Source organism: Rhineura floridana, chromosome 2 (genome assembly GCF_030035675.1).
Source record: "Rhineura floridana isolate rRhiFlo1 chromosome 2, rRhiFlo1.hap2, whole genome shotgun sequence".
NCBI classification, from domain to species: domain Eukaryota; kingdom Metazoa; phylum Chordata; class Lepidosauria; order Squamata; family Rhineuridae; genus Rhineura; species Rhineura floridana.
The window spans coordinates 38,872,923-38,898,333 of record NC_084481.1 but is presented as its reverse complement, the minus strand read 5'-3'; the positions used below and the strand labels follow the sequence as shown (position 1 = coordinate 38,898,333).

The 25,411-nt window shown below is 39.8% G+C and overlaps 1 protein-coding gene across 23 annotated transcripts in view; it reads right to left on the bottom strand.

The window, feature by feature from the left end:
- TTN (titin) overlaps positions 1 to 25,411 on the bottom strand; it is a 359,167-nt gene that overhangs the window by 105,095 nt on the left and 228,661 nt on the right. For all 23 annotated transcript variants that reach the window (XM_061608344.1, XM_061608325.1, XM_061608332.1 and 20 more), the window contains 27 exons: positions 23,995 to 24,390; positions 22,751 to 23,026; positions 21,023 to 21,298; positions 20,000 to 20,139; positions 17,629 to 17,755; positions 17,276 to 17,539; positions 16,896 to 17,162; positions 16,480 to 16,743; positions 16,240 to 16,379; positions 15,977 to 16,103; positions 15,575 to 15,841; positions 15,205 to 15,471; positions 13,727 to 13,993; positions 13,395 to 13,534; positions 11,682 to 11,808; positions 10,714 to 10,856; positions 9,070 to 9,193; positions 8,561 to 8,827; positions 8,157 to 8,254; positions 3,380 to 3,548; positions 3,024 to 3,290; positions 2,505 to 2,771; positions 2,117 to 2,395; positions 1,595 to 2,003; positions 1,366 to 1,490; positions 1,005 to 1,271; positions 126 to 395 (listed from right to left, as the gene is read on the bottom strand). In XM_061608344.1, coding sequence (XP_061464328.1) covers positions 126 to 395; positions 1,005 to 1,271; positions 1,366 to 1,490; positions 1,595 to 2,003; positions 2,117 to 2,395; positions 2,505 to 2,771; positions 3,024 to 3,290; positions 3,380 to 3,548; positions 8,157 to 8,254; positions 8,561 to 8,827; positions 9,070 to 9,193; positions 10,714 to 10,856; positions 11,682 to 11,808; positions 13,395 to 13,534; positions 13,727 to 13,993; positions 15,205 to 15,471; positions 15,575 to 15,841; positions 15,977 to 16,103; positions 16,240 to 16,379; positions 16,480 to 16,743; positions 16,896 to 17,162; positions 17,276 to 17,539; positions 17,629 to 17,755; positions 20,000 to 20,139; positions 21,023 to 21,298; positions 22,751 to 23,026; positions 23,995 to 24,390 — 6,030 coding nt within the window. The remainder of the gene's footprint in view (positions 1 to 125; positions 396 to 1,004; positions 1,272 to 1,365; positions 1,491 to 1,594; positions 2,004 to 2,116; positions 2,396 to 2,504; positions 2,772 to 3,023; positions 3,291 to 3,379; positions 3,549 to 8,156; positions 8,255 to 8,560; positions 8,828 to 9,069; positions 9,194 to 10,713; positions 10,857 to 11,681; positions 11,809 to 13,394; positions 13,535 to 13,726; positions 13,994 to 15,204; positions 15,472 to 15,574; positions 15,842 to 15,976; positions 16,104 to 16,239; positions 16,380 to 16,479; positions 16,744 to 16,895; positions 17,163 to 17,275; positions 17,540 to 17,628; positions 17,756 to 19,999; positions 20,140 to 21,022; positions 21,299 to 22,750; positions 23,027 to 23,994; positions 24,391 to 25,411) is intronic.

Here is a 25,411-nt window from a genome sequence, read left to right as displayed (position 1 = left end):
TCCTTATTTTCTAGTTCTCTCATTATTATATACCAGTGCTTTTCCTTTCTACATGATTACACAATGCTTTCATTGGAAAAAAATATATCAGCTAAAGGCCAGGGCACAAGAAATGACAAACTTACCAATAACTTGAACATTGATGTGTGCTTCAGCTTGGCCATGTTTATTTTTAAGTATAATTTTGTAACTTCCTCTGTGTGATGTCTTTGCTTCATGAATTTTGAAGGTGGTACTGTCAGGTGTTGTATCGACTGTAAGAGTGGGCAAGGCTTCGTCTTCCTTAAACCATTCAGCTTCTGCTCGTGGGTAGGCATCATATGGAACAGTCATAGTCAATGGCTGTCCAACATCTACCACAAGGTTCTGATCACCTGTCTTTATTCTTGGAGCAGCTAGAAAAATAATGATAAAAGAGGGTGCATTTTCCAAACATGTTACAGAAAATCTGATACAGGAAAAACCACAGTGAGCTATTTGTGATTTTTAAACAACGTTGGTGTGAACGGAGTACCAAAATTATAACCGATAGCGGTGTTGTATATATACCATCTTGTGCCACTCAGGTCACTGGGGGTCCCAGTGCTTTCTCCAACATATATAGATAATCTTTACTGGGTAAAGCCGACTTCCAAAAATACAGAAGCCACAGCACAAAGCTCTATCATAAAAGCTACAAAAAACATATGCTGCTTGCAGGCTCTCAATGGCAATGTTACGATTCATGCACGTTTATGTTCAAAATGACTAACAGTGCCTCCACATTTGAAATGTGGAGGTTAGAAATGGAAAGGAAGACAGGAAAACAGGACAATTCTCCTGCTTTGATATATATAAACGAATGGAATTGCATAGGGCCACTAAAATGTTGTATGCCTTTTCTTGTGTGACCAATGTTTATTACTATTAGAATTGTAATAAAGTATTCAAAATTACTGAAAATTTCACATTACTGCTGTAAATATTATTTTATCTTATTTTTTAAATAAACTTCAGTGGCTTACCTGCCAATTCTAGCTTAGCTCTAGCTTCTTTATCTTTGGCAATAAATCGATATTCTCCTTGGTCACGGGGCCTTATTTCACAGACTTGCAGCCTATGGACCTTTCCTTCACTCATCATTTGGTGTTTATCTCCCTGGACTATAATCATGTTATTTCTCAACCATTTGACCTCCACATTGTCTTTATTCAATTCAGCATAGAAAATCACATCAGAGCCAGGAGCTTCATAAATATCTTGTGGTGGCCGGATAATCTCCACAGGAATTTCTATTAGAAATATCAAGAAATTTATATTAAATGGACAATTCTTTACAAAACAATTTACTGAAAATTGAAGAGAAAGATACAATTGTAAACATACCCTCCACAAAAAGCCTTGCTCTGGATCTCCTGTCATCTACTCCACAGGAATACTCACATTCATCTTCTAATCTGCAGTCTTTTATAATTAGTCTGTGCAAATTTCCATCCTTTTCAAACTGATACCTTTATTGCAGATATAAAAAAGGGTTTATACATTAAATTTAGAGACAAGAGTCAATACAGCAACCGTAGTATATCAGCAACAAGTTAAGAGAAATAGCACCTACTTTGGGCCCTCTTTTATTTCTCGTCCATTTCTATACCACTTCACACTTGCTTTCTCTTTGGAAAGCTGGCAAGTAAAGACTGCATCATCAAATTCAGTGACAGTCTGGTCCTGTAAGTGCTCAATGAAATCAGTTGGTGCCTCTGTGATAATAAGCTCTGCAACTGACTTGTCTTGGCCAGCAGTGACAGTATACTCCCCTTCATCTATGAATCCACAATTTTTAATGATAAGTGAATGTTTGTATTTATCCACTTTGTACAAAATGCGGCGGTCAAAGGTGACTTCTTCGCCATTCTTTGTCCACTGGAGGGTTACGTTGAGGCGATTAACTTTGCACCAGAATGTGACAGACTTTTTCTCCATGGTTTCAATGTCTTGAAGAGGCTCAATAATTCTGAGATCTTCCTCTGTTTAAGAGAGGTGTTTTTTTTAAAAAAAAAAGTGTTAACTTGTATCTTTATCCAAACTTTAATTTGGCACAAGTGAAAGCCTGTGTCTCTTAGAACAAGAATGTACTTACCAAGTACAGTTAAAGCAGCAGAGGACTTCACATGTTCTCCCCTTTTGTTTGCCAGTGTTACAGTGTAGGTTGCTTGGTCATTCAAATGGGCATCTCTGATTCTTAAAGTGTAAACTAAATCCTTATGGACCACGATGTATTTTACACTATCGAATATTGGTTCATCATCTTTGTACCACTTAGCTTTGGCCCCTTCTGTATTAACTTCACAGTTAAAGATGAGCTCTTGTCCCTCTTTAACCTCTTGGTCCTTCAGCGGAATAACAATCCTGAGTTTTTCTGTAATTTAAGTGTGTGTATTAGGTTTTTTTTGGTGTTTGTGAATTACATCCTCACAATGGGAATAAAAGCATGCCCACAAATGTATGAGAAAAACCATAAAGCCTACCGATCACTTTCAAGCGTGCTGTTGCTTTGGCTCCACTGACCATGACAGCATAACTTCCCTCATCATCCAGGACAGACTCTTTAATGACCAGAACTCTCTTTTTGCCATCAGAAATTAAGTCATACTTATCACCAGCTTCAAGAATAGTATCATCCCTTAGCCACTGTACTTCAAAACCATCTTTGGATACTGAGCAAACAAATTCTGCCTTTTCTCCTTCAAGTACTTCAACGTTTTGTGGTCTGGTTATAAATTCTGCTGCGAGTTCTGAAAAAGATGTTGGGCATATTGGTTTTAGTTTTTGACAAGAGGAGAGTAGATTGCTCTATCTAATTGAAAACCGAAAATATTTTTACTCAGCAAAAGATGTCCTGGACTGACTTGACATGTCAATGTCCTGGCAGAGATGTCATATCCATGCATTTTCAGTCAAAAATCCAAACTGAAAACTTCACTACCAACTCAGCTGCACACACATCATCTGGCAGTTTGTAATAAATACCAAAGTAATTTTCTTACCATGAACTTTGAGCTTGCCAGTTGTTTGAGTGCTTGGAAGCTTGCAGCTGTATGGTCCTTCATCATCAAGTTGAGCATTGTGGATGACCAAAATTCTCTTTCGACCATCAACAATATGTTCATATCTACCACCATCAGGCAACTCCTTGTCACCTTTGAACCAAGTTACTTCTGCATCAGGCTTGGAAACTTCACAAATCAATTTGACAGTGTCTGTTTCATTTGCTTCCACATTGGGAAGATTTTTGGTAAAGACAGCTTCCTCCTCTGAAAAAGAACCATAGTTGTATTTGATTAAAACATTGATCAAGTCATTGCTTCTTTACATAAATGCAAAAAACTTGATTTAGTTTTACCTATCACTGTGAGCATGCCAGAGGTTCGGGCTGCTTTTGCTTCACATGAATATTCTGCTTCATCATCAAGTAGACATTTGTTGATTACAAGGATTCTCTGGGCACCTTTAGCAATGATATCAAACTTCTTGCCTTTTTTGATTTCAACACCGTCCCTAAACCACCGTGCCTATAATTAAAATATTGATAACAATCAAGTTGAGTAGAATTTTTAAAAAAGATATAGTAATATTAATTTAAGCAATAACAGAAACTGAAATACACATATACTGATTGTACTAGACTACAGCATATCTGAATGATATTTTAAGCCAAATCATAAACTAATATTCCACAGTGAACATAGTTACATTCACTATAAGCAAGATAAACTGTAAAAGCATTGTGGTATGCACATTTTATTGAAATTTTGTTTCATAAACCCAACAATCAACTCAGTCTAGTTAGGGGTGGCACACTTGTGAAAGCATAAATTGTGTGTATCCCTCATGGTATGAGGAAATGCTAATACAAAAGATGTGTGCATTGTTCCTCCCTCTGATACAGCAGTTGTACACATGGAGATCAATTAGAAAACTGGCAATAGTACTAATCACCTATTGAGAAGGGGAGAGGGAGCAGTATTTAGTTCTCTACACATTTGTCTCACATGGAAAGCGGGATTGGACCAAAATGGAGGTATGAAAATTGGAGGAAGAAATATCAATAATTTAACATATTCAGACAATACCATACTACTAGCAGAAACCAGTAATGATTTGAAACGAATGCTGATGAAAGTTAAAGAGGAAAGCAGAAAAGCAGGACTACAGTTGACCGTCAAAAAGACCAAAGTAATGACAACAGAAGATTTATGTAACTTTAAAGTCGACAATGACATTGAACTTGTCAAGGATTATCAATACCTTAGCACAGTCATTAACCAAAATGGAGACAATAGTCAAGAAATCAGAAGGCGGCTAGGACTCGGGAGGGTAGCTATGAGAGAACTAGAAAAGATCCTCAGATGCAAAGATGTATCATTGAACACCAAAGTCAGGATCATTCAGACCATGGTATTCCCGATCTCTATGTATGGATGTGAAAGTTGGACAGTGAAAAAAGTGGGTAAGAGAAAAATCAACTCATTTGAAATGTGGTATTGGAGGAGAGCTTTGCGGAAACCATGGACCACGAAAAAGACAAATAATTGGGTGTCAGAACAAATTAAACCAGAACTGTCACTAGAAGCTAAAATGATGAAACTGAGCTTATCATACTTTGGACACATAACGAGAAGACCTGATTCACCAGAAAAGACAATAATGCTGGGAAAAACAGCAGGGAGTAGAAAAAGAGGAAGACCAAACAAGAGATGGATTGATTCCATAAAGGAAGGCACAGACCTCAACTTACAAGATCTGAACAGGGTGGTTTATAACAAATGCTATTGGAGGTCACTGATTTATAGGGTTGCCGTAAATCATAATCAACTTGAAGGCCCATAACACACACAATGGCGTTCCCGCTTTGAGGGGGCGTGTTTTCCACCACCTAATTAATAGAAGGCTCGGGAAGGTTCGCTAAGAAAGCAAAGGTGGTCAGGTGGTAATTTTAGGGCCAATTATGAGGCAGGGATCAGCGGGTATATAACACCGCTCCTCCCTGGAAGACCTGCCTTTTTTTGCCTTGCGCCACCCTCCCTCCCTCCCTTTTCAGTATGGGCTTTGCTAGTCGCCAACGGGGCTGAGTTGGAATTTTTTGGGGGGGATCTTGATTTCAGAATCCCCTTGGTTTCGCCTACTCCATACTGCTTGGTTTGATGTGATTGGCTTTCTGGGAGCGGTTCGGGTTGTTCTACTTTGGTTGGCGTGGAATTCTGGCAGGTGAGGTATTTGGGGGAAAAGTAAGGAGGCTGAGGCATTTGGGGAAAGGGCTCTCCCTAGGGAACCATCAGTGCTTAATGTCTGGTGCAGATCTCGGGGAGTGTCCTAGTGGGACTGGCTTGCACATCATGGTGAACGCCTGTACGGTGGGGCCAGGATGTGGAAATTGGAACCACATACCTGACTCCAATAGCAAGGAGGGATGACTTTTCCCACATCCTTGGTGGGGAGTTACAGTCCAAGGTGACTGACCTATTTTAAGATTGAGGGAGTATTCCCTACTAGGTAGTCTGCACCTCACCTGCCCAAAGGAGTTAAATTGGATTAATTTGATTGAATTGGATTTTGGCTTAATATTTGTTATATTTTAATAAATATAACATTATACCACGTCTGTATCCCGAGTCTTCTTTGGTGTGGTGGCAAACATTTCTCTGAACAGCTGAGTAGCATTATTGCTGCCTTTCTAGTAGAATCCCTTGTGCACAACTCGAGATGCTATGTGCATGCACATTTTGATTGGGACTATTGGGTTGGATCCAGAAAGATCTGAGTCTCTGCATACAAAGTACTTCCAAATGCATGGTGTGTGTGTGTGTGTGTGTGTGTGTGTGTGAGTGAGTGAGTGAGTGAGTGAGTGAGAGAGAGAGAGAGAGAGAGAGAGAGAGAGAGAGAGAGACTTTGCTGTCAAGTGGCAACCCATTGGGGATCTGATGGGTTCCTGCCCCAGAGAGCTCTTGACCTTCAGGGGATTTCTATGAGATATGGGGAGCTACAGCCCAAAGAGGCTGAAAAGCTGATGTGAATGAATGGAAACACTTCTCTGGATCCAAGTCATTGCATTAAAAAATTATAAACACCACCATGGCCTAGACTTCTGTGTAGAAAACTTACAATTCCATTAATAACATATGTTCTATAACCAAAGTAAAATATATAGAGTTATATGAATATTTAATCTGTGCATTAATTACAAAGAGAAAGCCTATGTGCATGCAGGCACACACACACTGCTTTTCTTGTGTCTAAGTTGGATCCAGGAGAATTGAAACAGATCTTCTTGAATGTGCATGCTTTTACTCAAACCTCCCCCCCCATTCATATTAAAACTTAACTAGAGGGGTAGCTTTCACAGTAAAAACCACAGATCTGCTGCTTGTCAGCATCACAAAAACACTGATCCAAGACATAGATTTTCATATTTTTTACACAGAATGACAACCAAGCCACCAACAAATCACAGAACACAACTGTGTACACTGAGGTGACCTATTATTGGATGTTAGTTTGGAGGAGCTCTCTTGTAAAAAAATATCATAAGGACCCATGCCTCAGATTCATGTTTTTTGTGCCATGGCAGAACTGGAAAGCAATGGTTCCATGATGTTATGGTTCAGTCAATGAAGACAGATGTGATCTGCAATTGAAAGGTGGTTGGCAGTGTGTGAAAACAATGTATAAGATTTCAAGAGACTCTCCATTGTGATGAACAGGCTGGAAAGCACCCATGTCTGCCTTCAGCCAATCATAAAGTTGGAATGTTGAGAAGGGATGGTGGAAAAAACAATTGTTTAGTCCAGCCTTTCCCAACTAGTGGGCCACCAGATGTTGTTGGACCACAACTCCCATCAGCCTCCGCCAGCATTGCCAATGGTCAGGAAAGATGGGAATTGTGGTCCAACAACATCTGGTGGCTCACTAGTTGGGAAAGGCTGGTTTAGTCAGTTAAAAGCTTCAGTTGGGGTTAGTTACAGGGCAGTGGGTGTATAGCTGGGGAGTGGGAGCTGATGAGGGGCTGGAGGTTGGAAAGGGAAAAGGTTAGGGAAAAAGATGTTCTGAGTTGTTAGTAAAGGACTAAAGTTAAGTAAGAGTCAATAAGAGAGACTTCAGGGAAAGATTAAAGATTTAAACAATGTGCCATTTATGCCTGTGATCCAGTTATGGATGTTTGCATGTGAATGGTCTTGGGTTTAAAAATAAAAGTTTATTCTTTTGAGTACCCTACTGCTTGAATCTCCTGAATGCACGGAGAATGAAAGGTAAAACAGTACAAGAACCTATCTGGTACTGCTCATGCAGCTACAGACACATTGGGACACACTCTAAACCTTGAAGTTACTGTTCCTTTGGATAGTCACTTTATGCTCTATGAGTAGCCGGGTTGGGGCTGCAGAAGGCAGGTGGGATGGGACAGCAAAACTAGGGAAGTGCACTTGGGTTTACTCATTTGGAGTTTTGAAGAGGGCTCTCACACCAATTTTATTGGATCCAACATGTTTGTGTTTGTATGCCTTCTCTCTCTGGCACTCCATTCTCTCTTGCTCTCTCCCCGACTCCTGTGGCGTTCCACTTTCTCCACTCTGGCCACTCCATTTCCCTCCCCACCTCCCAATGTGCCCCCCTTTCCTCCTTTTCTCTTAATCACTCCACTTTCAGTTAAGCTGTTCAGGGGCCAACATGAGCCTTAAAAAGCACATAGGGCTGAAAGAGGAAATGGGAAGGAGTCACTCTTCCAACTTTCTCCTTCAGCTCTGTGTACTTTCCAAGGGGAGGAGGAAGGTTAACTCAGTTGCCAACTCATGATGAGGAGCAGTGAGTGGAGACAGTGCTCAGAGGCTCAAGTCCTCAAAGATGCCGTCACACTCCACTGACACCATATTCACAACTCCAAGTGTATAGTAAGGATCTGTTGAAAGTGGGACATGACAGTGTACCCTACCCAGGTCATATTTTGGTTTGAGCTATTAGGAGACACAATTTCCACCTTTAAAATGTTTTGCACTACCACACTGGCAAGAACATTACTCTAAGAGAAATAGAAGATGAGACTTCTGATAGCTAGAATAATACTGTAAAGTTCTATACAAAACCGATTGAAAAGGCCAAATATTAGAGAGACAAACATTACAGACCTTAACATTCGGTCGGGAAATTTCACATTCAAACCGAGCAACTTCTTTTTCCTTAACTTCAATATCAGTAAGGGGCTTTGTAAACTCGATATGAGGTGCTATAAGAGAAAAATATATTTCAAGTTTGAAGATTATCATAACTGTATATTATAAACTTAAAACTTAGGTCATTATTTTTCATTGAGATTCACTGATAAGAAAAACCATGACAATTAAAGTAGTGGTTCCACTTTTTTGAATGAAAGAAAAAGCCCCACCTACTTAGCCAGATGTTGTCTTTCATGGCGTTATCAGACTGACCCTCCCACAGTCATGCCTTGACTGTGCATGCCTCTTGACATGCCTACCTTTTGGGAATCATACAAACATCTTGTTCATTGTAAGGAAATTACAAGTAAACTTACGTTCAACATTCAAGAAACAAGAGGTCTTGAAATCTTTAGCATCGCATGTGTACGTTTTAGCATCATCCAGTGTGCAGCCATGAATGATAAGTCTTCTGACTCTGCCATCAGCAATGATATCATATTTCTTTGTTTTGTGAATTTCCTGGCCATTCTTGAACCATTTCACTGGTGCATTTTCTCTGGATATTTCACACTCCAGTATTGCAGTGGCTTCTTCCTCTACAGTCTGGTCCTCAAGAGGTTTAGTAAACTCAACAGGTGGTTCTGAAGGGGGGAAAACCCATAAATCATATGTGCTATAGGTCTAATATATTTCCTTTCAAGAGATTGATAAGCTGGCTATCAATTTGATCTTTTAAAAAGATTGAAATATGGCCAGAATTGTGTTCAGTATTTTAAGTGCAAAAAGTACTGCAGAAACGGTTCAGCCATGCTCTTTGCCTGGTCCAGATCGGTAGCCAGTAGCGTACCACTAAAGGAATACATTGTTATTCTAGGCAGCTTACCTTTTACAAAAAGATTTGCTTGAGTTTTGAAATCCTTTGCAGTCAGCTTGACTTCTCCAGCATCAGTTAGCTTCACATCTCTGAGAACAAGGGTGTGAACTCTACCTTCTGCACGGGGTACAATCTTAAAAATTACAGAGAATAGATTGGTAATTAAACACATTGCAACCTTATATTAAATATTTGTGTTAGCATATTTCTATCTATATAGGCTGGGATACAAAGACAAATACAAAGACTCCTATTCATACACACATGCACTTCTGTGCATGCATTGGAAGCAGCCTCTCTGATTTCCTATTTCAATTGCAGCTCTTCATATGGCATCAGCAGCCATGCCCTAAAAGTTCCCAGAGTTTTGTGAGCTGTTTGTTGGGGACAGTTCTGGGAAAGAAGAGCAGTGAACTGAATCCAACTCCTGCTCCCCTTGGCAAATAGCTGACTGGTGGAATTGTAATCTTTTTCAAATGGTGCTGCATAATTCAACTCAATCAAAAGGGGAACTACCTACATAGGATGTTTTGTACCATAGCTCCCATCCAGCTGGGAAGATGTCAGTATCTGGCTGGATTCGGGTAGGAGTGCTCTAAACTTCATTCTTTGTATTATCATAGACCCCTTTAAATTGATGTACGTGGGTTAACATCAGAAGCAACTTATAAAATCTTGTTAATTATTAATATAAATGGAAAAATAATTCTGATGATTGACTGCATCTAACAATAACACTTTAATACAATTAAAATACTTTTCAGAGAAACAGTAAATATTAATCCTTTCATTTGGTTCATATCACACCACAGTAGTTTTAATTTAATATATGATATGAGAATAAAGTAATGGTTGATTAGGCTAAAATGGCTATGGTAAATTCAAAACTTTCACCTAGACCTCTATTTTATCATGCAGATTTCTATTTTCCATTGAAAACTTCCTCTACATAAGCCTATTATTAACAGACACTGCAATGACTTAAAAACAGAGGATCTACAATGCATGCATCAAAATAATATTTCACTGAATGCAACATCTGCATATTGTTACTTCTAATATACGGCTTGATGCTAAAACATTTTAAATATTAAAAGAACTGCATTCCAGGCTGTTCACATCTCAGTGCTAACAGCACACTTAATGAAGAGTTAAAAATAGCAGGCGAGAAATGCTCAGCGGGCAATTCTGTCCAGAAAGTTATCTGGAAGCTTGTTCAAATGCCTGAAATGGAATTTCAATCTCTGTAATCCCCTTATATGCAGATATATATATCCAGTCCTACATTCAGAGAAGAAGAAAAATCAGGAAATGCAGATGATCATAAACTTCATTACAGACACCAGAGTATTACATATCCCTCTATGTTAGCAGTGATACAGCCTTTTCACTGATCACTTAGAGACTTTTTATCTTCCACTATATATCAGCAACGTTTTTGAAATTAAGAATTGGTTTTTCAAATTATACTTTAGTATAGCCCCTTACAGTGCAATCCTATGATGTCTACTGAGAAGCAAGCCCAATTGAGCTCAATGGAGCTTACTCCCAGGTAAGTGTGTATAGGACTGCAGCCCGTTTCAGAAAAGGAGGAGGGGAGAAGAGAAAGAAGGAAAGAAAGAGGGGCAGATGCGGAAAGAATGTCCTCTGTACCTTATCACTGGGCTCCAATTTCTGTCCTTTCAGGAACCATTCCACTACAATTCCCTCATAGGAGAGCTCACATTCAAAGGTTGCCGTTTCACCAGCAGTCACCGTTACATCCTTCAGAGGCCTCAGTAGGCCAATTACACGTGCTTGACGGAAAGAAGAAATCATCTTCAGATTAGCCACTTCCACCCTTTACTAACTGCTTTAGTGCCTTTCCCCAAGAGGGAGAGAGGGAGTATGATTGCACTGAGGTTATTTAAATCCCATGGCAAGATCAGAGCCCTTGGGGTTCTCAAGGGGTTCAGTTGGTCACTGGAAATTCCCTATTCACAGAGTCCATTTTAAAAGAAAAGATCAGCAAGAAAGCTACATTGCATCTGTCTCCTTGCCAAGCCCTGCATGCCTCTTTCTAGATAAGGCATGTGCCTTCCAAAATAGCAAGGCCTATGATTGGACAGAGAGACAAGTGGTCACCAACTGTGTTGGGTGTTCCTGCCCATCACTCTACTGGCACTTTTCACATATATCAGCATAGCGTTACATCTCAAATCTTAAACCCAAAATGACAAGCACAGAAAAGAGTTCACTCAAAATATCTTACATTTCATAACAACTAATTATGCTACCTGCGAATCATCCTGGAATGGGGGGGATTCTAATAGTCTAAGAACCTGCCTAATTAACTAATTGAAAATCTTTATATAATGCAGTAACTTTATTTCATGACCTAACAAGAAAAAACCCAAATTAAATTAAAAGTATCAAACTAACTTATAAAACCTTTTATAGAACAGAGATAAGTGGCACAATCACATCAATATAATCAGATAACCATTCCCCACCCCAAGCTGATCTGCCTCCCCTCCTCATTCACTATCCCAATTACATTATGACACCTACTTGCTTCAGTTTAGCTCAGTTATTGATGTAAAATACATGTGGTCTTATAGGTAGACTTGTAAGACACTTACGTTTTACTCGAAGGTGAGCACTTGATTTGGCATTGGCCGCTTGGAAGTCTATACCACCAGCCTGGTTGAGGTGGACATTGTAGAGTACAACACAATGCCTTTTGCCTTCCTCCTTAATCTCACAGTCCTTCCAAGATTAACAAATGCAAAAGAATGTACAGTCAGTGCTAATTTTTAACACAGTTCACTTGCTTTATAAGAATTCATATTCCCAATATTTAGGTATTCAATATGATACAGCAATTCATTTCCCCTTTTTGATTTCCTTTGGGAACAAAGGATTGCCCTGGTTGCAGATGTTTTGTAACCATGTTTCACAATATGCTGGGAGTATGACTATCAAAACAGGACATTCTCCAGCAGAAAAAGCACATACCTTTGCAATATCTTTATTCCACTGGTTTGTATCCAATGGTTGTGTGAGCAGAAGGAAGCTTGTGCAACCTGTCTTTGCCCTCCCAACTGGAGACCCCAGAAAAGCCTTTCTGGAAGGTCAGAGGCCATGAATAGAAAGGGCTGTGTTGATTAAAGAGGGGGGGGAATTGGGCAGGACGCCGTGCACAACTCTTCCATCTCACACAAACACTAGATATAACCCACTGCATTTTATTCAGACTTTGACCCATAGGCCTAAAATAACATATTGACCAGGCCAAAAATTGCTTATCAATGTGGATTGTCAGCAGAGGTGATGCTAATATGCTAAACATGCATATTTATTTTCTAAGTTGTTTATATGGAAACATTTTTTAAAAAAATCCTATATGGCTACAATGAACTAATTGATTGCTGTTATAAACTCCCAAAGTCATTCATTGCTATAACAATTCCAACACATTTTTATCAAATATTGCTTGTATGTTATTTACAATTGTTTTATTACAAAAAGTAATCTTCAGCAATTTTCAATTATGTAATATGTTAATTTAAAAAAAAATAAACCTAGCAGGATTTATTAGTGCATTATTGAATCAAAGGTAATTCTTTTTATTTCCAATTATTTGCTATTATATTATTCCCATGATCAGTAACAAAGATCAATTCAATCCCATTTTTTGTTCCTTTGTTTTTACATATCTGAATACTATCACAAAAGGAACATCAAGTGCTTGAATTTGAAACATTACATTTCTTTACATGGAAGCAAGACTATCATATATATAGTATCTCTGCTCCATAATGCCAGTACCTAACAGTTTCCAAATCTAAAACTCCAAGGGTGAAATCTAACTGTGTCAATTCCTCAGCAGAATTGATACTGTTGGCAGAACAGATTCTTCGTTCCCTCTGCAGTCCCCTGTGTGGCTCGAAATCTGCTCTGGAGGGTTGGGGTATCCTTTGAAGCAGATTGCGAGAGGGGGGTGTCTGGGCTGCAGTGGGTGGAGAGGAAGAGGAAGTCTACTTGCATGATGCTGTATGTTGCTCCAAGTAATCAAGTGCCATCTTGAATATATTTTAAAATAATTTTCTATTAAACTGATGCATGGTTATATTTTCATTTCCATTCCTCAGAAAGCTGAACAGTGAAAATTAAATACAGGACTTTTAAAGAAAAGTAATAGTCTTGCATAAAATCAGGGGCTTGGGTTCAAAGATCCTGTTACAATCTACCACTCTATGAAATTGGAAGTGGTCACAAGCTATCATTCTGAACATAACAAACAATCATGAGCCATATTTAGAAGTGGGAACATATTTAAAAGTACTGCTTACAGGTGACTGTGTCAAGGGCTCCCCTTTCAATTTCCAGTTGGCATGAATATCTTCCTCAGAGATTTCTGTTTCAAAACGGGCAGTTTCTGTCTCAAATATTTCCACACTATATAAAGGACGTACAATCAAAATATCACGGTCTGTAAAGAAAAAAAGGCACTCCATGTTATTAACTTTTAATACAAAATTGATGAGCAGTGTATTACAACAGAAGAATTGAGAAGATTTTATTTAGTTAGTTAGTTGTAAAGAATATATCATGCCCTTTGAATGAATGATCTTCAGGCCGGCTTACAATAGAATGTAAAAATGCATCAATAAGATGAACTTGCCTTCAATGTTGAGCTTAGCAGAAGTCTGGTCAGTGCCACAATCACAGGTGTATTGACCAATGTCTTTCTTCAAGGCTTTCTTGAGGATAAGCATTCTCTTTTTGCCATCTGCCTTGATAATAACATTCTTAGATGGAGTTATTTCTTGTCCATCTTTAAACCATTTTACTGGAGCATTTGCTTTGCTAATTTCACATTGTAAAATCACTTCATCTTTTTCCACAGCAGTGTAATCTTGAAGCTTCCCAGTAAAATAAGGATCTCCCTCTGCAAGTCAAGATGAATTTGTGACATTCTACGTATTATTCATAAGTTCAAAATTGTAGCCACTTATACAGCTCTCCTTTCAAGTAGGAGTGCTTTTTGGTTTCATACATTAGAGGAAGCTTTCTAAAAGCAAAATTAGCAATTTTAACAGAGTAAATAATTGTTATTAGGTAAAAGTTATTGATTTTGCTTTTAAAAAACTGTCTTAACATAGACTGGAAAGAAAGGCATTTCTATGGTGCTCCACAAACCATTTATTTATTATTTCGGTCATTTAAGAGATTTATACCCCGCCTTCTGGAGATTTGGATCCGCAAGGCGGCTTTCAACAAATGTGAAACAAATGGAGACACTACAATATCCAAAAATTCATGAAAGGGATAATACTTCAATAAAACAAGGCTAAAACAAAAATACAGTACCAGGACAAAATAAAATATCAGCAGAACCATATGGAGACAGAAAAGCTATTGCTGATAAAACTCAGGAAAATAGGACAGTCGTAAACTGATGCCTCAATGACAACAACAAGGAGGGGAGTTTGGAAAAAGATCACAACAGATAAAAACATAGGAAGCTGCCTTGTTCCCAGTTAGATGATAAGTTCCATCTAACATAATACTGTCTGCAAAGACTGGCAATGGGTCTTCTCAATCCTGCCTGGAGATGACAGGGATCGAACTGGAACCTTTTGTGCGCAATGCATATGGTCTACCACTGAACTATTCTTAACTGATCGGCAAACTTGTATGAGAAAAAGATGCTCCTTTAGATACCCTGGTCCCTGACCATTTAAGTATTTATAAGTACTAGTATTTTGAATTGTGCCCACCCAGAAAGAAACAGCTAGCCTATGGATATGTTTTAGAAATTGATATAATTTCAAAAAACCATCTACAATGAAACAATAAACAACCCAAAACAAATAACAAATAACAAAAGGATCATCAATAGAGTAGCAGCAATATAACAGAGCACAACTAGTGGCAGTCAATCCTCAAAAGCTTTATGGAAAAGGACAGACGCCCCCCTAATCCATGTGGAGGCAAATCTAGCCGTTCCATTAGAATGAGACCTCCTCAGAAGATTTCAAGAACTGCTCTGAGGAATGGGAAAGATAGTGCTTCTATGCACAGTGATATGCTTATGCTTCTGGAAGAGACTGTATCTAAGAAGATCCATAATGTAAATCTAAGTCAGGTCACACATACCAAGAACAGTAAGTTTAGCTTCACACGATTTGCCCATAGCTTCTACTTTGATCTGAGATGTGTCATCAATACTGAGATCTTTAAAAGTGAGTGTATGGAATTTGCCATCGTCCTTCATTGAAACAACCTTGCTGGTATGGAGCCGTTGGTCATTCTTATACCAGATGACAGGGATATTGTCATGGGACAGCTCAACAGTGAATTCTGCAGTCTCCCGCTCCTTTGCGGTTACATCCTTGAGAGGTGTAATGAATTCAAGGCGAATGCCTAAACCATAGAAGTATCTCATTAAAGTCAAACTGCGATGAATCAAATGATAAAAATATGAAAACCAAACATACAAGCAGGAGAACCAGTGGTGCAAACAAACCTTCAATGATAAGTTTTGCACTTGTTCGTTTATCTTCTGCCTCAAACATATATTTAGCTTCATCCTCAAAAGCCACAGTCTTAATGACAAGTGCATGCTTTGTGCCTTCTGGTATGATTTCAAATCTCTCATCTCCTGTGATCTCTTGGGTTCCTTTCAACCAACGGAAAGTCTTCGGTTCCCTTGATACTTCACATTCAAACTTTGCTTCATCTTTCTCAAAGACTTTAACATCACTGAGTGGAGTTATAAAGATGAGAGGCAACTCTGAAATCAAATTAGGTAATTAAGAGTGTTAGAAATGCATGCCTATCAGTTGATCCAGGTATGGATTGTGTTTGTTGTTGGACAATAAGAAAGCTTTGCAAGATGGGTATAGACTTGATGCCTTCCAGAGCCTACCTTTCACTTTCAGATTTGCAGCACTTTTAGCATTTGCAGCCTGGAAGGACACTTCGCCTGTCATATCCAATTTGCAGTTGTAAAGGATCAGGACATGTTTCTTGCCATCTTCAATCATTTCACAATCCTGATTTTTATTGGGGGGGGGGAGAAATAACAGTTTTGTCCTAATCACTTACAAAACTTTGTATGAAAGTTTTTTAAAACAAAACAAAACTTGTACTATGGTTTGTTTGCTTATTTATTCTTTGAAACAGACTTACAGGTGAAGCTGTTAAAGTTTCTCCCTTTAACTTCCAAATTGCATGAACATCAGGCTCAGAGATTTCAACCTCAAATCGTGCAGTTTCACCAACAAATACTTCCACTCCATATAGAGGACGCTCTATATTTATCATGCGAGCTGAAAGCAAATATGTACAGTATGTATCTCAGATTTCTTGCCTTTACAGGTACGTGTACAATGTTTTGAAGAGGTCCTATTGAAAGAGGGCATCACTTACCCTCAGTCTTAACTTCAGCATTTGTCTTGTCAGTTCCACAGTTACATTCATAATTTCCCTTATCAGCATCTGATGCTTTTTTAATTTTTAATATGCGGCGCGTGCCATCAGTCTTTATGGAGATTCTCTTGGAAGCTACAAGTTCCTCACCATCTTTGTACCATGTCACTGGAACATTTTTGCTAAGTTCACACTCCAGAATGATATCATCTTTCTCAACAGCAGTATAATCTTGCAATTTCACCGTGAAATATGGATCAGCCTCTATAAGACATGGGTCAGGTATGAAGTGGTTAACATTTTTTGAAGAAGTTAGTAATCAGAGTGAATTAATAAATAAAAATAGAAACACTCAAATACATAAAGAGAAATACATGCAGATTAAACTAGTAACAATATGTGACAACATAAATTACCTAAAACCTTCAGATGTGCCTTAGTGTGCAATGTCTTAACTTGAGCCTTGATTTCAGAGATGTCATCAAGTGTCACTTCTCTCATTTCCAACTTGTGTTTCTTTCCTTCTACAGATATGAGAACTGTTCTGCTGTTGTGGATTTTCTTATCATTTTTGTACCAGGTCACTGGCATATCTTCATGAGAAAGTTCAAAATCAAAGTGAGCTGTTTCTCCTTCCTTCACTGTCTGATCTTTGAGCGGGGTGATAAATTTCAGCCTGATGCCTGAAATAAGGCAAAAGATAATTAATGCCATCCACTCATGGCCCGTGGTAGTTTCAGATTATTGATTCTTCTTGTAACTTCTACACTGTAATTCTTCACAGTAATGAACTTGCCTTCTACAAATAGTTTAGCTGTGCTTTTCTTCCCGTCAACTTCAGCAGTGTACTCTCCCTCATCATCAAACTGAGAATCATTGATGACCAGAATGTGTTTCTTTCCATCTGCAATTATGTCAAATTTGTCTCCAACTTTGATTATGTCAGTGCCTTTAGACCATATTACATTGGCTTCCTTGGTGAGCACACATTCAAACCTTGCCTGCCGTTTCTCTGGTACAGTCACATCTTTCAAAGGCACAACAAAGTCCAGCTCAATTTCTGCAAATAAAGAGAATAAATGTTTTTCAAGTACACAGTGGCAGAAATATCTGAGCAAGAGAGACATACATTTTAGTAAAACACCTTACCTTTCACTGTCAGGATAGCTGAAGTAACTGCATTCAATGCCTGGTAGAGAACTTCTCCAGCTTGGTCTAATCTGACTTTGTGTAAGGTTAAGAACCGTTTTCCTTCTTCAGCTTTGATCTCACAAGTCTGCAAAAAAGAGAGAGAAATATTTCACTGTAAGGAAAGGGAATTCTAATCACAACATGTTGCACTGATTTAAAAGCAACTACTCATCATGTCCTCAAAATGTGATAGCAAATTCCACTATAGAATTAAGGTGACCCAGGTGCAAAATATTCCCACTTTCTTCCATTCCCTCTGAGCTACACAAGCTTGAGGCTGTTCAGTACTGAGCTTGAAGCTCAGTAATAATCACCCTAACATTTCTTGCATATGTAGGGACAAATATCTTAGAATCATAAATAAAAATGCACGTGACAGCACAACATAAACTGAACTATAACCAGTTGTTTATGTTGCATGAAGATATTGACATTTTAAGCTCTATAGTGAAAATGTGCCTCTTTGAAAACCACACTGACTATAAACCCCAGTGGTTTAACATCCTGCTTTAAGTATTATGTGAGCTACAACTGACTAACATTGTTCAATTGACACCAAGATGATACTGTTATTAGTGTGCTTCTAAGGTTTCCTGAGGCATATGGGGGTTGTTGTTGTTTTATTTTTGTTTTTTATGATATGATATATTTATTTTTGTTTTTAACAATGTTGTAAATTGCTTAGAGACCTTTGGATAGCAAGCGATTAACAAGTCTTTAATAACATCAGCAGCAACAACATCCACAATGGACACTATTCAATTAACATGTCCCATCAGCGCAAGGATTTCTGCTTGCACAATGGGACTTTCCCCCTCTCCCCCCCATGCATATTCTGCACCCTGCTCAAATCTGCTCCATAGGGATAACAGAACCCCTAGAACAGATGTAGGAGGCATGTGGAAAGAGGAGAGGAGGAGAATGTTCCTTTGCACAAGCAGAAATTTTTGTGCTGACAGAATGTTCACTTACGGCTGATTCACACAGGAGGTGAACTTCAGATTAAAGATGTAGCATTGCGATAGATTTGGAAGATTCACACTACCTTCCAATCTGCTGTTTTCCATTCACATTTAGTATTGTTATTTCCTTGTGACTCCACCCCCATATTTACATGTTTACTCCCTCCAGAGTATTGCTAATGGAGAAGGGGAGGGGTTTTTGTTTCATTGTTTCTTGTCAATTGCATGCTGAAGCCAGGAGAGTGTGGGAGTGTAATTGACACAAAAAACTTTTTTCTGTCAGTTTCATTTCCTCCTGACATATTTATAGCAAAAACCCCTTTTTTATTAAGTATTTATGAAATGCAGTTTTTAGTGGAAATGTGTGTGTGTGTGCGTGTGCGTGCGCCTTCTGTCACATTGGTGATTGGGTGATACAATGATATTGGAGGGGGTTCTATTGACCATCATGCAGGGGGCTGTTAAATAACACACACACATGATGTGGTTGGAAAAAGAGACTATGGAACTCAGAATGGAGAGGGGTGTGCAATCCTCATTACTGTTCAGGCTTCAAGGCTGAAGCCGGGAAAGTGCCTCAGCATGAAATTTACATGACACGGACTAGACACCCCCCCATTCCTAGTAAAACCCTTTCTTCCTTATTCTTTTTTTAAATTAGGTAGTCAGAGACAGGTTTTGTGTGTGAGAGAGAGAGACAGAGAGACTAAAACGATGCTGCAATGAAAAGTAGACACCAACGCTGCCCCCACACACTTCACAGCCCAACTTTCCCTTCCTTCCTGCAGATCTGCTGCGCTGTGCGGGAAAGTTGTGGGGGTAGTTTAGCTTCACTTTTGCAAAGCCCGAGGGAGTTTGGGTTGAAAGAGTTTGAACAGTGTAATTAGATAGACAGGTTGCTAACTTTCAACAGAAAGATAGGAGTGAAGGAAGGCAATTTACAAATTTACAAAAGAAAGGAGGAGGGCTGCAGCAGTTTATGAGCAGTCAGTCGGAAGTTGCTTGTCGAGCCACCGGAAATAAAATGGAATTCATGGAGAGTTTAGTGGGCAGAGAAAGGGAAGTAACTGAAAGTGACAATACACTCCCCAGCAAAAAACATTGGAGCAAAGTGCCTACATGGGAGGAGTGCAGGGAAGCAGAGACGAGTTTTCACATTTTTCGCATTTTCAGCTAGTTGATTTAATTCAGATTTAAAAGGAAAAGCAGCGGCATACCTTCCCGTTGCCTGCTACATCATGTAAACCCTGCAAATTAAACAGGGATGCAAGCGGCACCAATCTCACATTAAATCGCCATGTGAACCAGCTCTTAGTGCAATGTTGGATACAACCTATAATGTTTAAACTCATGAAATTCATTCTTACAGGTGAAGGTCTAAGTGTTTCTCCTTTCAATTTCCATTCACCAGGGATATCATGTTCAGAAATCTCAGTGTCAAAGTTTGCTGTTTCTTTTTCATAAACAGTAACGTCTTCAAGAGGCTTAAGCAGCTCAGCTTCACGTTCTGGCATGTAGAAATGATTTAATTAGTAACATATGTGCAGTCAGTAAAATATTTCCAGTCTTTCAGGCTTCCATGTTGATTCTTGCTATATTAGGTGAAAGCCAAGCCTTGACTCAGGATGCCAGTTGTGGGGTGGAGTGCACTACCAGACAGCAATGGGAAGGAGGAGATAACATCCTCCTATCCAACTCTCGCAGGATCACCCACCTGGGCAGTCTCTCAAGTGCACCTGAGGGGCGGCCTCTTCCTTTGTGCCAGCTTTTCCACCCACCCACCTTTGTTTTAGCACATCACTGAGCTGTGTTTACTGGGTTGTTGGTTGACGGGGCCAGATAGGAAATTTCCTCCCAACAACTCTGGCCCCACTGTTGAGCAGGTTTTTTCGCTATCCCTCAGTGGTTTGCTGTGCAATTATTAGGCCTTGATTCACCTCTGTCACAACTTTAGGCAGAAAAGGAATTGGGCAGGATCAATAATATGAGGGACCCCCATAAGGAGTCTTATTGTAGGGTACATGATGGCCACGCCCCTAGCTTGGGAGGAGTGTCACCTCATCCAGCTCATAACCCCTCCCACTGGTTGGTCAATGGAACCACAGGTGCTTTGGGTTCACACCTCAGTTGGGTCTAATGTGGGCCAAATCCCAAGGGTAATTCCCAACTGCTCATTGATTGACTCAGTATTCCTGCAGCAAGGACAGCCAGAATGAAGCGGATCCTTGCCTTGCTATCATGCTAACCCTGCTTTACTTGCTCTAATCATTAAAGTTTATTTCACCCATAAACCTGTGTCTGGCTGTGTTATTCCCATTACGAAAAGGGGTGTATGACATGCTCCTACCACGCAACCACTGGCAAATGTATTAATGTAACAATACACTTACCGCCAAGTGTCAGTTTAGCATGATATCTACGACCTTCAACTTCCACAGTATATTCTCCAAGATCATCTGGTGTGCAATTCTTAACTTTGAGAAACATATGATGTCCATCTTTTATAATTTCTGTTTTGTCATTGGGTTCAGGAGGAATCTCCTCATCACCTTTGTACCATTTAATATTTGGAGTATCCTTAACAACATCACAAGAAAAGGTAGCAGTACCCTTTGGTTTCACATGCTGGTCTCTAATAGGCTTCACTAGCCAGTCTTTTATTATTTCTGTATAACAAAGGACAATAAATAATTATTAAAATGTGTACATTGCACATAGAGGTAATTGACAACGAGGCTCCTTGCCTTTAGGGGTTTAGATCGTGTACTAAGAGACAGAAAAATGTTTGCATGGGTATACCTGTCTCTTTTTTCTCATTGTATTAAATTATGCCACATAGCCAACTTGCCAGAAAGTATGAATAATACAGAATAAAATACTCAGGCCTTGTCACATATATTATTAATTAAAATATATATAATAAAAATGTTGCAGTATATTTTCACTTCTCTTCTTGAAAACTCCTGATCTAGTGTAACAGAATTTTAACCTCGCAGTACACATTTACTAATTCTTCTGCCCAGTACACTAGTGTTTGGGACTCAAGCAAACCAACTCCCCATTTTTTGCCTGCCTCCGCCCCTAATGACACCCTTGATATTCTGTATATCCTGCAAGTTCATAGCTCCCTATCAGTGGATTTTTTGTTTTTAAAGTTACTCTTATTTTAATTTTCAAATGATTATTATTTTGCACACCTGGAAGATCCCCTGAGTATTCAGAAACCCTTCCTTATCTTTTGATGGCCTCATTTTGCTCAGGACTGCTGAAGTTTAATGTCATTACCAAACATTCCTCCCCCACTTAAAATTACCAAAAATGAATCATAGGTGACCACTGATCCTCAATCTTAATGTTGAAAAACAGACAATCTTGTGAATTGAATTGGTGTGGTAGTTAGTCCTTAGTGCTTTCACAGAGGCAATTTTACAAACTTTTCATAAATTGACGTATTTCCCACTGAAGTTGTTGGGAGTACAGTAGTGTGTATTGTGACTGAATCACTCTCCAACAGAGCCTAACTATAGGAAGCCAGCGTAACTTACCCTGGTGTACGTTAACCCTATTCCAAACTCCATTCAGGAACCTGCCAACTGAGCTGGTTTAAATTCTGCCAGCTAAGCCCCAGCTGAGTTGGGGTGAGGGACTTATGCTGGTATATCTCTGACTCAGCCAGGATGACAGACTAACACTGGCATAGCTCCAGCTCAGACCTGGCTCATTTGGCAAAACCCAGGCTCTGCTGAATCAAAACTCTCTTATCTCAGTGGATCTTGAGTTTGCATTATGCTGTAACTGGTTATTAAATATAAACACGGAACTCTAGTCCTAGTCCAACCAGGTCTAAACTAAAGTCCTTCAGATGATTTCAATACCAGTTGCACAATCAATGTAAATGAGAACTGAACTTCTTAAAATAGATTCAGTGAAGATATGACAAGGTAAAATGGCCCTATAAAGTAAGAGCAAAAATAATGTGTGTTGGGCTTAATATTACTCAACAGAATTTCACAGCAATGACCTACAGCTTCTTATTTCTTCCTTCATATCCAAGATATCCTAATTTTATTGTACATCCCAAGCACACACTACACAGTTTTGGGAGGAATTTAACTTACCAACAACTTTAACACTTGACTGACAGCTGACTTCAGTATTTTCAACAGTCACAGTATATATTCCACCATCACTGTCATCAGCATCCATGATAGTGACAGCACGCTGCAAACCGATAATGCCCAGTGCAAATTTTCCAGGCTTGTCTTTGAGAACTTTCCCATCTTTTTTCCAGATCACATCTCTCTCTTTGTTCAACTCACAACTTAGATAAAAAGGTTGCCCTTTGACGACGGTAAGTTCTTCCTCCAGAGTCTTTAAAAACCGCACTGGTATTTCTAGTGAAAAGAAGAAACCAGATATATTGTTTGCAGTTTCCCATAAACTATAGCACAGACATTTAAGCAGTCACATTAGAATGATCACTTCAGAGACCCATATGCGCTCATATATGTGTGCTTATCTCTTAAGAGTGAAGTGGATTCCATTCATTACAGGGACCTGTATGTATGTACAATCCACAGTTGGAGGCAGTAAACACCTGTTTAACACCTGTTAAACACCTGTTGCTGGAAACTGCTGGAAGGAAGAGTGCTTTGCACTAAGGTCTTCCTTCAGGCTTCCCATAGGCATCTGCTTTGCTGCTGTGAGAAGAGGATGTTGGACCAGATGGGCCATTGGCCTGATCCAGTATGGCTTATGTTCTTATTTAAATTATGAAGCAAGTCCCCATGCCCTGCTGCACTAAGCCTAATACATGTAAATAAACTAAACACACGTTCTTTTGCTTCTGTTGTCTCCCCTGTATTGAAATGTGGATTGTAAGCCCCCTGGGAGCAGAGACATGTCCTCTTATGTTTCATAAAGTGACATGCCATGTTGTTGTTGTTGTTATGTGCCTTCAAGTCGATTACGACTTATGGCAACCCTATGAATCAGTGACCTCCAAGAGCATCTGTCATGAACCACCCTGTTCAGATCTTGTAAGTTCAGGTCTGTGGCTTCCTTTATGGAATCAATCCATCACTTGGCTTTCCTCTTTTCTACTCCCTTCTGTTTTTCCCAGCATTATTGTCTTTTCTAGTGAATCAGGTCTTCTCATTATGTGTCCAAAGTAGGACAACCTCAGTTTCATCATTTTAGCTTCTAGTGACAGTTCTGGTTTAATTTGTTCTAACACCCAATTATTTGTCTTTTTCGCAGTCCATGCTATGGATGGCATGAAATAAGACAATGAGACATAAATCAAATGTACCATATTTCAGACATAAATAAATCAAAACCCTGTCGGAGGTGTGTAAAATACCTTCAACAATAAGTTTTGCAGTAGAGGTCTTTTCTTTATTTCCCAGTTTCAGTACACAAGTGTATTCCCCAGCATCTGAAAGCTGGACATCAAGAATATGGAGCTTTCTGTCTTTCCCATCAGACAGGAACCTGTACTTAGGACTCTCGCGGATGTTGCTGCCATCTTTCATCCAAGAGGTATTGGCGGTAGAGGGAGATATGAGGCACTCGAAGATGGCATAAGTGCCTATGGACTCAGCTTCTGTGAGCATGACGTCTTTAATTTCTGTAACAAACTTCAGCGGCACAGCTTTCAGTTGGTATGTGAAAGGAGGCTCATCGGGAGGCTTCTCACCACCGCTGCCTGGCCTTAATTTCCTCCTCTCAGCATCTGCTGGTGAAGGTGTCTTTTTGGCTACAAGTAAAATATTTGCAATATATAAAAGTGATCTCTGTGTGGCCCTTCCTTAGCTAGTTGCTTAGTGGCCAGTTTGACAAAAACTAGCAGAGATGCAATTAAAGATGACAAGTCTGTATAGCAGAAAATCCATGCAATTATTTCTGTTCACAGGATGAGAGTAGGAAGGGACAATTTATTCCTACCTAGTACATGTACAGCTATCTATATGCAAGCCAGTCTATCCTACTCTTCTGACATCCCATCCCACTCTAATATGATCAAGAAACAGAATGGAAGGCATGGCTATGGTATGTAGAGAAGGCCCAGCTTGGTCCTCAGTCGCTCCACTGACAATGGATAGCTTTGTCTGAGGCACTGGCTATAGTGATCGATGGCAGGGTGGGGCATAGTCCCTTTCAGGGCGGGTTCTAAAGGGCGGCCAGGTTGGGCACTGGCCCAAGGGCCCCAGAGCTACAGGAGCCCCTGAGGGGCCCCTGAAGGGCCCTCTGCTCCCCTTCCGCCATCCGTGCCCCCATGCCCCCCCACTTACATGTCAGCTGGCTTTTTAGCATTGCCCTTAATGAAGATGGCAGGTGCAGCTTCCCTAAGGTACTGAAGCCACTGCCACCATCTTAGCTGATGGCAGAGATGTGCGCGCATAGCATGCACGTGTGCCATCAACAAAGATAGTGGCGGAGGCTTCATTCCCCTTAGGGAAACTGTGGCTGCCATCTTCATTAAGGGCAATGGTAAAGACTAGACAGGAGGGGGGGCTGTGCACGGGGGCCACGTGTACGCACATGTGTGCACATCCACCCACCCACTGGGGGGGCAGGGCAAGCTGATGCCCAAGGGCCCCTGCATGCCTGGAGCCGGCCCTGGTCCCTTTCCTTGATTTCCTTAAAATCCCTTCATTTCCTTAATTTGACTGCAATATTTGCCCCTGCCAAGAGAAAAGTATCCTCTGTCTACCTACTCAGGACCAGGAATATCGCAGATACAGTAGGGCCCCGCTTATATGGCAGGTTCCGTTCCG